Source organism: Cariama cristata, unplaced genomic scaffold (assembly GCF_000690535.1).
Source record: "Cariama cristata isolate BGI_N322 unplaced genomic scaffold, ASM69053v1 scaffold40855, whole genome shotgun sequence".
Taxonomy (NCBI): domain Eukaryota; kingdom Metazoa; phylum Chordata; class Aves; order Cariamiformes; family Cariamidae; genus Cariama; species Cariama cristata.
This window is the reverse complement of record NW_009618840.1, coordinates 1,951-13,964: the sequence shown is the minus strand read 5'-3', so window position 1 is coordinate 13,964 and position 12,014 is coordinate 1,951. Positions and strand designations below refer to the sequence as shown.

General features: G+C 47.5%; 1 protein-coding gene across 1 annotated transcript; it reads left to right on the top strand.

Moving 5' to 3' along the window:
* Positions 1-3,379: 3,379 nt before the first annotated feature.
* On the top strand, positions 3,380-11,700 carry TBC1D16 (TBC1 domain family, member 16; the record flags this gene model as incomplete). Its single annotated transcript, XM_009701012.1, has 9 exons — positions 3,380-3,577; positions 4,400-4,547; positions 5,601-5,768; positions 6,463-6,611; positions 7,408-7,542; positions 8,657-8,843; positions 9,975-10,154; positions 10,697-10,843; positions 11,370-11,700. Coding segments are annotated over 9 exons (1,558 nt in total), but the record flags the coding sequence as incomplete, so codon positions are not given.
* Between the last annotated feature and the right edge of the window lie 314 nt (positions 11,701-12,014).

Here is a 12,014-nt window from a genome sequence, read left to right as displayed (position 1 = left end):
GCAGGAATGAGATATATTTTGAGACAAAAGAGTAATGGGACTTCAGTAAGAGGAAAAGGCTTAAGTGGAATCATGAATACGTCTGTGGGTTTCCTGCCTCGGGTTTTGCTAATCCTCCTTATTTTTTTTCCCCTGTCCCTTTTATTCCTGTGGACCATCGCACTTGTTCTCTTGTTCTGCTGAGCAGTGCTGTGTACTAGCTGGCGCTCTGTTTTTCCTGGATCCCACAACCCAAAGTCTCTCTGGAATGTTCCTCCAGCTATTTGCCTTGCAGTGCTTCAGTGCTCTGCTTTTGCAGGGCACTCTGGTATAAATTCCTCATCTTACAGGTACAAATAGTCTGACAAATAGTAAATTCTCCCCTTGCATCTGTGTATCTTGTGTGCCTAGTTAGAGGACTCCCCAAAATCCACAAAATTAGCATTGATCCTACTACTTGTTGTTACTTACGTACAGAGTGATCTCAATATTAAAATTGTTTTTAAAATTAGTCGAACAGATTAGAATATTTTCAAATTTTTTTTCAATCAATATATACAGGAAAAAGCAATTTTAAACACGGGGAGTTTTTTTTCTTAATTTCCGCGGTGACCAAGTATGCACCAATGTATAAGGTGGTACTTTCTCTGCATCTATACTATGTGTATGAATGTACAGGTTCATCGACCTCTCCAAAGGGCATGGGCTGCACAGATGTCTCTTTCAGATTTCATCTTCTACACCAGTGACAACATTGGCATTTCCCTGGGCTGCACACTCTGAGGCACCATGCTTACATTGCTGGCTTTTTGCGGTCCAGAAAGGGTAAATCCACTTACTTCCATGGATGTTGGATGCATGTGCATGCTTGTAACTAGTGGCTAAATGTGAACTGTAAACATTTGGCTTGAAGAAGCATTTCCAGAAAAGATAACATTGCCAGCGCCTTTGTGAATAGGCTCTCCACCCTCTGAGGTTTCGGGTAGCTGCTTGTGTATCTGAAACAGGTTTTGGTTACGTAGCAGAAGGAGCTGCAGCTGGCGATAGCATCCTGTACTGAGGAGCTACACGATTCCTGGGGATGAAAGCGAGCCTGCCCGGCTCTACCGGTAATTATCGTTTCTTGGTGGTCATGTCTCTGCCGCTGGTCGTTTTGAGATGATGCTCTTGAAGAATGGGCACATTGGCCTCTGTGACGAGGGAACCGCAGGTCAATGATCCTCACAGCCAACCCCTCTTCCAGCCCTTTGTCGTACTGACCAGTTCATCTTTGCAAGGGTTCTAGAAAATTGGTTGCCTCTGCTTAGTCTTTGAGCTAGTTTGAGTCATCTCTTCCAGGAAAATCCTGTGTAACCAGCTGTGGCTGTTATGAAGTGTTGCTCCATAAATACCAGCTGCTTGTAGCAAGCAGTCCAGCACAAGTATCTTGTAGTAGGACTCCTATTACTTTTTCATCAACATGAGAAACTGAATGTTTTAGAAAATGTTGTATTTTGCAGCTTTATCAGAACACAATGCTTGATTTTTCACAAAGGCCGCTATAATTTTCACGGAAAAATTCACAAGGTGCAGGTGATGGTATATGGCTGCATTTGAGACTGGAAGTATCCTGGTGTTGAACCTAGAAAAACTGCTGTCGTTCCTCTTTGAGTGAGTTTGGGTACGTCGTGTGATCCCTGCCCACAGGGTAATATTGCCACGTCGCTTCTAATACCTTAACCTCCCGGCTTGAGTGTGAGTTTTGCTTTGATGCTTTCTTTCAGAAAAATGGAGCAGCAGAACTTCATGAACAGAGCAGTGAAGCCGCTCTTTTAGCTGAAAGTAAAACAGACTTGGTCTCATCTACATAATGGTGCAGAACTAGAGAAGGGGGCTCGGGGATTTATTTCCCATGCGTGTGGGCGTGAAGGTTTTGAGTCACACATCTGAACTGGGCAGCTCGCAGGGGCTTGGTTAAAAATTTAACCCGCAACTAACTGGGATGTCCGGAGACCTGTCCATTGGAATGCAATGACCTGAACCGTGGGTGGATGCTGCAAATAAGGCTTGTCCCTGTGGAAGAGGCACTGTAGCCAGGCTTGGAAGGCATACTGATGTGGTGTGCTGCAGATGCATGCTGAGTGTGTGATTTTCAGCGTTCAGTGCCTACATTGTTAGATAAGCGGATTAGAAAACATTGCATAAAGTGGCATTGCAGGGGGCTGTCTTTATACCTGCTACTTGCCTTGTTTTGCAAACCCTGATTTCACAGCGGAACCCATTCAGAGCTTGCGCTGAGATTGTTCACATGTATTGGCCTTTTTAAGAATCAAGGGGTCACAGTTTCAGATTCACTTAATTCTCAAAGCAGTGATATTTTTCTTTTGGGATCAGGGCTGGTGGCGGGCATGTGGGTTCTTTTAATCTAAACTCAGTTTACTCTTAAATATCTGGGGCGCGGTGAGCTCCTAGCGTATTGGAAGATGGCTGGGTTCACTTTCTCTGCTTTGCGGTGCGTTAGAGAGCTCATGTGTAATTTCCCACTCCTTAACTCTCTGAAGTTTCAAGTTTGCAAGTGGAAACCATTTGTCTGAAGTTTATACACATGAACCCAGGCTTGTCAGGTCCACTTGCAAAGGCGTAATGAGAAACTCGAGTTCAGGGGAAATATCTTTGGATCTCAGTGGCCACTGAGGGAATTTGCCAGATGAGATCCCTAGTCAACGCTGCCCTCTGAATGCGCTCCCTCCTCCTGTCCCCGGCCTGGTGCGGAGCAGCTGAGGTGCGCACTGGGGAGGTTGCTCAAGATGTGGGACGAGAAGTCTCTTCCTTTGGAAGTTACTCGCCGAGTGCCACTGGAGCTGCTGAAGCAGCCTCTTGAGCACCTGTGCTTCTGCAGTCATGTTTTTTCAATGGCCCAAGGTTTTCCATCCAAAGGGGTCATCAATCCCAGAGGCGTGATGGTCTGAAGGGATCCTGCAGCTTAGGGCTCTGTGGCGTGGGCTGGAGAGCAGGCAAGTGCCCGCTGTACCCGCTCCCCAAACTGGTCTTTGTGCTGCGCCGAAGGAGCCGGCGCCGGGCTGTTCCTCGGAGGAGTCCGGGCTGTTCCCACGCTGGGCTTCTTAATTTTGCCTTTTCAAAAGTCAGTGTTTTGAGGAATGGTTTTGGCTCTCCCCAGTTCTGTGTGCAATTTAGGAACAGACGAAAAATAGGATCGTTTTGGGGGATGGTAGGGAATGACTTTAAGTAAAAATAATTTAATCTCTTATGTGGGCTGTTGGTTATTGACTCCTTAGACCTGCACTGAATTCCAGTTTCGGAGCTCTGACAAAAGTGGAGCATCTGTGGTTATTGCATGTAACTGCAGTCATCTTTGGCTGATGTCTTGCGGGGCTTTCTTCCTCCGCGCTCTTGTCCGCAGGGACACGTGTGACAATCGCATGACCTGCTCCACCAGCTCTGCCTCCAGCCTCGACACCAGTGCCCAGTTCCAGGAGAATAATGGGCAACCGCAGAGCACCAGATGGGACGAACAGCAGAAGGTGTTTGCCCTCGAGCAGGTCTGTGGTGTCTTTAAAGTGGACCTGGGACAAATGAGATCCCTTCGCCTCTTCTTCAGGTAACGTATTGCTGCGTGTGGTGTCTGTCTGTGCTCTGGGTCAGCGCGCGCTGGGCTCTGTGGAGGCAGATGGCTTCTGCGGTCCTTGGAAGGCTTTCCCTAATGGTTGTCTCCAGCAAAACAAGCATCAGCCTTCCCCGGGAGAGCCTCTGAATCGCAGTTATGGGGCCTAAAGGATTTTTTCCCCTAGTAAGGTAAAGGTTGCTCTTAGCTGTCTTACCAAAACTGTTTAAAATACCCTGGAGGTGTGGAAAACATCTGTTTGTCTATGGCACCTTCTCCCTTGCCTGGCCCTCGCTGAGGCTCCTCTAGGGTCTTGCTGCTCCCAGCCTCTTCAGTTACCTTTCAGATTATCGCAAAAGTTATTAAAATCATTTCTACTCTCTCTTTTCACTCTCACTCCCTGCTTCTTTAGACAATGCTGTGTGCAACCAAGTCCGCTCGTCCCTAGGAGCTGATTTGTTTATGGCATTAATGTTGCTGGGGCAGACTGCTTGGGTTTTTGTTCTCCAGGGAAGACAAAATTTAATTCCTTCACATGGTGGAAGGGTAAAAGAGTGCCATTACCAGGCGCGAGTGGAGCTTCTTGGGGAAAGTGGTCGCTATGGCCATGGCATAGAATCATAGAATATCTCCAGTTGGAAGGGACCCATAAGGATCATCGAGTCTCAGAGCTGTAAAATTACTTCTGCGCCCTGTTTTAAGGGACAACTTAGTGCTACCCTCTTTGTAACTTGCTTTCCGCTCGCTCTCATCTGCCGTTCCCCTCGTTATCCTGGGCAATAAATGCAGGTTGTTCTCCCCCGCTGTTTTGTCCCGCAGCGATGAGGCATGCACCTGTGGACAACTGGTTGTTGCAAGCAGGGAGAGCCAGTACAAGATCTTCCATTTTCACCACGGTGGCCTGGATAAACTGTCCGAGGTGTTTCAGCAATGGAAGTACTGTGCAGAGACCCATCTCAAGGACCAGGTACCTGAGCGAGGTTCATGGAGCAAAGAGGGTTTTTCCAGCAGATGTTTCACACTTAATGTTTTCAGCCAGGGGAGTGCGTTGGAGAAAGGAAGCTATGAGTTCATGTCACCAAGTCAGGCAGAAAGCTACGATGCGTCGGATGTTGTTTAGGATGCAACCGTGAGTCGGACGCGAGGTCTCTCTTGTACTTTCTCATCCTCATCCATTCCTGTTCTGCCTGTGGAATATGGGGAAAGATAATCCAGGAGACTTGCTTAGGTGGTTATTTTGCTAGACCCGACAGGTCAGCACTATGCTTTAGGCATGTAAGGTGGCTGGGAAATCTGCAGTGGTAGGTCTGAAATTCTGTCAGAGTCTTTCATCCATTTTGTGAAGCGTAGCACACTGCATCGGAAAATGTTTTGACAAGGCATCTTGCCATATTTTGTTCAATCTACATACAAATGTGATAAGAGCTCTTTAATTATCTGTTTAAGATACTGTATGTGCTTATTAGAAACAGTGATTTTTAAATTTCCATCCTTGCCACAGAGCCCCCTGCTGCTTTTCTTATTATGGTCGCATGGGCTCACTTTTTGCATTGAACAACCTTTGATTTTTAAATTAAATGTCAGCTGCAGTCTTGCACTGGGATCATGAGTGCCCTTAGAGAGCCTGGCAGTGCAGATCCCTGCTTGCCTAACAGCAATCCCTTTGTATATGGCCAATCATATGTAATTTATTGCATGCATTCCTGGCAGGGTGAAGTTTTGCTGTAAGCAGCATTAATTCAGTTTCAGGTCAGGGATAAGATTGGGGGAAGAATGGAAACAATTTTTTTTTAAGATGAAGCTGTTTAGTGGTACTCAGATTTTTAATTATTCTAATCACTCTTGCTATTGTAATGGTTGGAATTTTAAAAAAAACCTCCACAAGTGCAGCGCCTCAGCACTTAATCCTACGCGAACCATGCAAAAAGGTTTTCCTGCTCTGAAAATTGCTGGGTTTCATACTCTGCTGCTAGCTCTGGCTCCTGCCACCAGTTTTTTTGTTTTGTTTTCCCCCGTTCAGCAGCTTACTGATGAGAAAACGTGTATGCAGTTCTCCATCCGCCGTCCCAAGCTGCCCTCCTCGGAAACCCATCCAGAGGAGAACACGTACAAGCGTCTTGATGTGTCTGCCTGGCTCCATCACCTGAATGAATCCGGACAGGTGGAAGAGGAGTACAAGCTGCAGAAGGTGAGAGGGGTGGCTGCTGCCGTTTTCATCCTTTCTCTCCTGCCGTGGAGTGTGAGTCCCCAGGTGGAAGCTGCAAGAGTTTGCTTTCACGCTGGGGGCAAGAACTGGGCATTTGAGGGTATAAAGACTGGCGTGTAGTGCTTGGCTGGAGGTCTGGCTGGGACTGCAGATCAGTCTGCTACAGGCAGGATGGTAGAGCATCTCCCTGAGCAAGGAGGGCGAGCTGTCCGGCTTCTGCTGCTGGTTCGAATCAGTCAACCAAAGTGTCCAGTGCTAGACGTGTTTGCAAAATGCAGTGTGAACAAATCAAAGAAAGAAAAATTGAGATTACTGTACGAAATAATGCAGGGCTTGCGGGGGAGCACTGGGTCCAGGTCCTGAGAGAGGAGTTTGCAGTGAAATGCAGTGTCTCCAAGATTGAGGATTAAGCCGTGACATGAGAACGACACGTTAATCATAGAGCCTCTCCAGGGGGGGTTATTGACATTGAAATGAGCCCGATTTGTGTCTCGTCTGGGAATAGAAGGCCAGCACTTTCCCTCTAAACATGTGCAAATTGCAGGAGCTTGAATCAAGGCGTCACTTGTCAGGAAAGAACTGCAAAGCCACCAAAGCATAGTAGCGGGCAGTTTCTTGTTGCTGTTTTGGGAAATGTTAAAACTGTACCAGTCATAACTTTTGCTCCTTCTTCCAGGCCATTTTCTTTGGTGGGATTGATATTTCCATCCGTGGGGAGGTGTGGCCCTTTCTGCTGCACTACTACAGCTACGAGTCCACCTCTGAGGAGAGGGAGGCACTGAGACTGCAGAAGAGGAAAGAATACTTTGAGATCCAGGAGAAAAGGTAACAGACCAGCTTCATCCTCTCCGGTCCATCTCTCCTCAGGCCTGACGTAGCAGTAATACCGCTGGTGACGTACAGAGTCTCTGCCTCCTTCGCTTCAGGAGAAGCTGATTGGAGTAGGGAAGTAAGAGGGATGGTAAAGGAGGTGTATCAGGCACAGCTGACCTCTTGAGAGTCTGGAGCTAATACCATGTAGCTCCAATATTATCTTACTTGGGGTCTTGAGGCAGGCTCGTCAGTACCATGCAGGGAAGCTTATCTCACAGGCAAGACTACAAGCTGAACATGCTTGGTTTAGCATGCAGAAGGTGAAAATGGGATCTTGTATTTCTTTGTAAATATATCCGGATGTAAAAATTGGAAAGAAGAAGGGATATCTAGTTCAGCAAAGTTATTACTGCAAGAACGGTATGTTGTAATCTAGTAGTGGGTACATTTAAGCTGGAGAGGGACAGTAGTGTTATTAATTAGGAGACAATCAAAACAGAGTGGTGAGTTTTGGTGTGCCACCCACAAGGAGCAGTGGAGAGCAGAGTCTCACTGCTTCTGAAGTGGAGTTTACCGAAGAAAACACATCCTGTCATCCCATTTATAACCTGGGAGGCTCCTTCTAGTAATCCGTTTGGACAGAAAATCTGCTTTTCTGGACAGACCTGCTTGTCTGTTTTTCAAGTGATGAGAAAACTGTACAGGAATAGTTTTTCTCTGAAAACTCAAGCTGAAATAAGGCTTTTTGTTCCTTGTGGCAATCATATTCCTCTCTTGGAAATGTGTTCCTGTGCTGCTCAATTTCCAGGCTTTCGATGACTCCAGATGAACAGAAGGATTTTTGGTGTAAAGTACAGTTCACTGTAGATAAAGACGTCGTAAGGACTGACCGCAGCAACCAGTTCTTTCGAGGGGAGGACAACCCAAATGTGGAAACTATGAGGTGAAATGTCTGATTCTGGTGTCCCAAATGACGTGTCCTACTGAATGTATAGGAAACTCGGTAAGCCCCCCCGGCCCAGGCTGCCTAGGGAATGCTGAAGAGCACCGTGCATACGGTGACTGGTACCAAGTGATGCAAAACCAAGCACTTCTTCCCCAGTGCTTTCACGGCTGCTTTAGCCATTGACTTCTTGATATAACAACGCTGCTCCCATCACCTAGCTTCCCTGCGTAGATAGGCACACAAGAGGTTTGAGCCTGCTGTGGCTGTGGGAGCGTCATGGGTCTTGCAGCAGGGTTCTGGGACGTTGCTTGGGTCCGTAGTTCTCCTGACTGGAGAGACGGTCACACCAGAGTCTGCTTCATGACTTGTAAATGTTTGCCTCAAAACCTTTGGATTTCATTGAACAGTATGGCTTGGAGCCTTGTGGATTGGTAGGCAACATCTCTCCTTTCCCATGGGCCCTTCATTTCTGTCCTCTTGGTCTTTTTAAATTCTCATTTTCTTTTTATATTTTGCCATCTGTGTATGTAAAACCTCCTGGAGTTTATTTCACTGGACTGATGTTTGCAGCAGGGTTTGTCTGTATGTGTTAAAGCACCTTGCAGTAGGGTTGTGTGTCTTTGTACCTGAGATGAACTGTGTTGCTTGTTCCTACTGCACTGCTCCCGGTGCGCTGTACTGCGGTTGGCAAACGGGAGCCTAAGGAGTTCTGTTCAAATCCCTTGTCTTAGGCTGATGTGTGCTATTTAGAGTTCTTGTTGCCCATCCAGGAGCCTCTCTGGATTGATGCAAAACATTGCAATCCTAAAAAATAAGGAGAGTTCCAGTTAGGTATAGTGTTAGTGTATCTTTGTTACGCTTCTAGACACAGTTCTTCTAGGGAGAAGAGTTCTGTGGGATGCAACGTGCTGTACAGGTGCTCAAAATTTCACAAACCTCTGGGTGCAATTGCAAGTTAATCTTTTAGATGGCAGGAGTGATCTGTTGCTCTTCTGCACTTTGCCTGACTCAGCCTGTACGGTGGGAGTTGGGGCAGAAGGGAAAGGGCACTGCGCTCAGCTGTGACCTGCCCTCTCCGTCTCTCACCTCTCCATTTGCATCTTTTCTCCAGGAGGATCTTGCTGAACTATGCAGTATTTAACCCAACAATTGGATACTCCCAGGGGATGTCCGACCTGGTTGCCCCGCTCCTGGCAGAGGTCCTAGATGAGTCGGATACTTTCTGGTGCTTTGTAGGATTGATGCAGAACACGATCTTCATCAGCTCACCCCGGGATGAGGATATGGAGAAACAGCTGGTGAGGCTGAATGCTGAGCTCCCTTTAGCTTCTCCCCTCCCCAGTCAAATTAGCAGAATGCCATAAAGCAGTTACCTGGGCTGTTGGGTTCCAGCATGCTGAATCACACTCCAAAGCCACAAAATACTTGATGGGTAAAATTGATCCTGGGTGATTGGGATGCTCCAGAGGCAGTTATAGCCAATAAATTTTCACAGTAAAGTTACCTTGGCTATGCTAGAGCATGCTGATTCAAGGAATCCTTTATGATCAAATATATTTAGGATGCTGCTTGCTTTGACTTTGCACTTCTCTCAGGTGGTGAAGACTCACTGGTTTGTTCTTGTCCCAGTTCTGGGGCATTTGGTGTGAATGAGGCAGAGGAGTTGATTGAGCTGCAACCCTCTTCTTTGTGGGTTTGGTTTTTTTTTTTAAGATCTTAATAGAATTTTAAAATTATGTCCAAATGAAAAGCCTTATGTATCTGACAGAGTGTCTTAAAATAAGATGGTCTTGTTTAAAAATGGGAACTTTTTAGGTTTTAACATGAATGTCAGTTGTTTTCTGGTTAAGATCCTGAAAAATCCATTCTAAACCTGAACAATCCTGTCTGGGTCATGATGGCACCAATGTAACATGGTAAACATGTGGTGGAAACCCCGTGGGAGGCTGCTGGTGAGGTGCAGTTAGTCAATGTACAGATTTATGCACTGTAATGTGCCTGTATAGTCAGGCTTTCCAAAATCATTTCCTTATTGCTCAGCCTCTATTGAAATGAAATATTGCCAGAGATAGCTATGTCCTTTCTTTTCTCTAGTTTTTACAGCTCTAGCTGCTTTCCTCAGCCTGCATCTCTCCCCTTCTTTCTTTTCACAATGTAGCTGTCATGGGATTTTCTTTTCCTTCATCCTTCATCCTTCCTTGTGAAATAGCTGCCGTGGCCTGTGAGCTCTGGCCTTTAATGACAGATCCAAGCATCCTCCTGGCTGTGCTGTAATAAACAGGCCGTAAAGCCGGAGGTTTTTGTGAGAGCGGAGAACTGTGGCCAGCTCTGCGGGAGCCCAGGTCGGGCAGGCAGTCTGGGGGCTCCCCGGGACGGCGAGTGAGTCCTCGTGCACCAGGCAGTAGCTCAGCTCAGAGCATCTTTTCCAGATGTACCTGCGAGAGCTGCTGCGACTCATGCACCCACGCTTCTACCAGCACCTTTCTTCCTTGGGAGAGGATGGCCTGCAGATGCTTTTCTGTCACCGTTGGATCCTCCTCTGTTTTAAACGTGAATTTCCAGATGCTGAGGCGTTGCGGATGTGGGAAGCGTGCTGGGCTCACTATCAGGTTAGACAGCTGGCGAGGGGCGCCGCGCACACTGGGCAGCAGTGTGTCCTTTGCTGAGTCCTCACTGTCTCAGCAGGCATTGCAGAATTTCCATAGAGGCTCTTAGTAGAAAAGTATCCAAAATAAGTAGGTTTTCTAGAGGGTCTGTAACTATTGAAGAGGTTTATCTGTGTAGCGGGAGGATGGAGGCCTGCCTCTCCTACTTGAGGATGTCTGGGCTTCAAAGGGAGTTTTTTTCAGAAAGTGCTGAGCACCCACTTCTGAAGTTCAGACTTCACTTACACAGCTGGAAACTGTCTTCCCCAAAATCACTAGTCTGCTTTGAAAGCTGTGGTGCAAACCTTGCTGCCGCGCTGTAAAGGGAAGAGACTTTGACTCAGCTGTGGTTCAGAATTCACCAGTAACTCACGTTCTGTGTACCACTAGTCAAAACTGGAAGGAGCAAAAAAATCTCGCTAAGGAGATGCTTGTGGAGGGTGGGGAGGTTAAGTCAGACCTCTGCCTCTACCTGCTGTACTCCAGCCCCTGTTTTCTCATTGCAGACTGACTATTTCCATCTCTTTATCTGTGTGGCCATCGTGGTGATTTATGGGGACGATGTCATTGAACAGCAGCTGGCCACTGACCAGATGCTGCTGCATTTCGGCAACCTGGCTATGCACATGAACGGAGAACTTGTACTCAGGAAGGTAAATGCCCATGTACCGAGTCTCAGGTCCAAGAGATGAGTCAGAGCGTTGAGAAAATCAGGGACTGACGCTTCATCTGTCGCATCTCCTGTATCCCCCTGTTTGTCTGGAACCTGGGAGGGTAGGATGCTGCTGTTTGCCTGGAAACAAGTTTTGCAGAAGTAAGAGGTAGTTGTAGAGTGCTTAGGAGGTGACGGTATGGTTGGGACGACCCTTGCACGTGCTCAGGGAAATGGCAGACAGAGCTATTTGTCTGTGTGCCACCGTCCCCAGTCCCTCTGGGGCTGGGAGTGACTGCAGGGCGAGGGATGTGCTGCTGTGTGCCACAGCTCCTGTGACCTGGCAGCGTCCCCGGTGCCTCGTTTAACCTTCAGATTCGTGTTCAGGAGGGATGCTCCTTTGCTGACACTTTGCCTCGTCCAAGGTAGCCAAACAGGAGGATGGGACAGGAGACCATGGGCTACCCCACTTTCCTGATTCGTCCCCTGGTGAGGGGTGAATGACTTTGTCTCTCTCTCCCCTCTAGGCGAGGAGTCTGCTCTATCAGTTCCACCTCTTACCCCGCATCCCCTGCAGCCTGCATGACCTGTGCAAGCTGTGTGGGACAGGGATGTGGGACAGTGGCTTCATCCCCGCTGTGGAGTGCTCTGGCCATCACCCGGAGTCCGAGAGCTGCCCATATGGGGGACTGGCGGAAGTGTCTTCTCCTAAACCAGGAAGCGAAGGCAAGAGAGGCTTGAAAACACGGGACGTCTTTGCTTTCCGAAAATAGCTGTAGAGGAACAGGGTGTGACAGCGGAAGAGGGAAGGGCAGGAAGGATGTGCATAGGAAAAATGTTGAAGACAAAAATGGAGGGATAGCTTGTGAAGACTCCTGAGAAGACCAAAAGGTGGAGAATGGACAAGGAATGAAATCGCTCTACAGGGAAAGCAAATTCCAGTGCACTGGTGGTGGAACCTGAACTAAATGCATCAAACCAGGAACAGTGTTTGCACGTGTTTGGATTTTATTTTCTTAGAAACCTGCTTTTTCTAAGTCTTAACAAGGTCTTTTTATTCTGCCTCTGGGATTGGACTGGTTAGCAACCAGAACTTTGTTACTTGCTGATGAGAAATGAGAATACTAAAGAGCGCCAAGTACAACCAGCAGCGTTTGCGGCTCAGGTGGAAG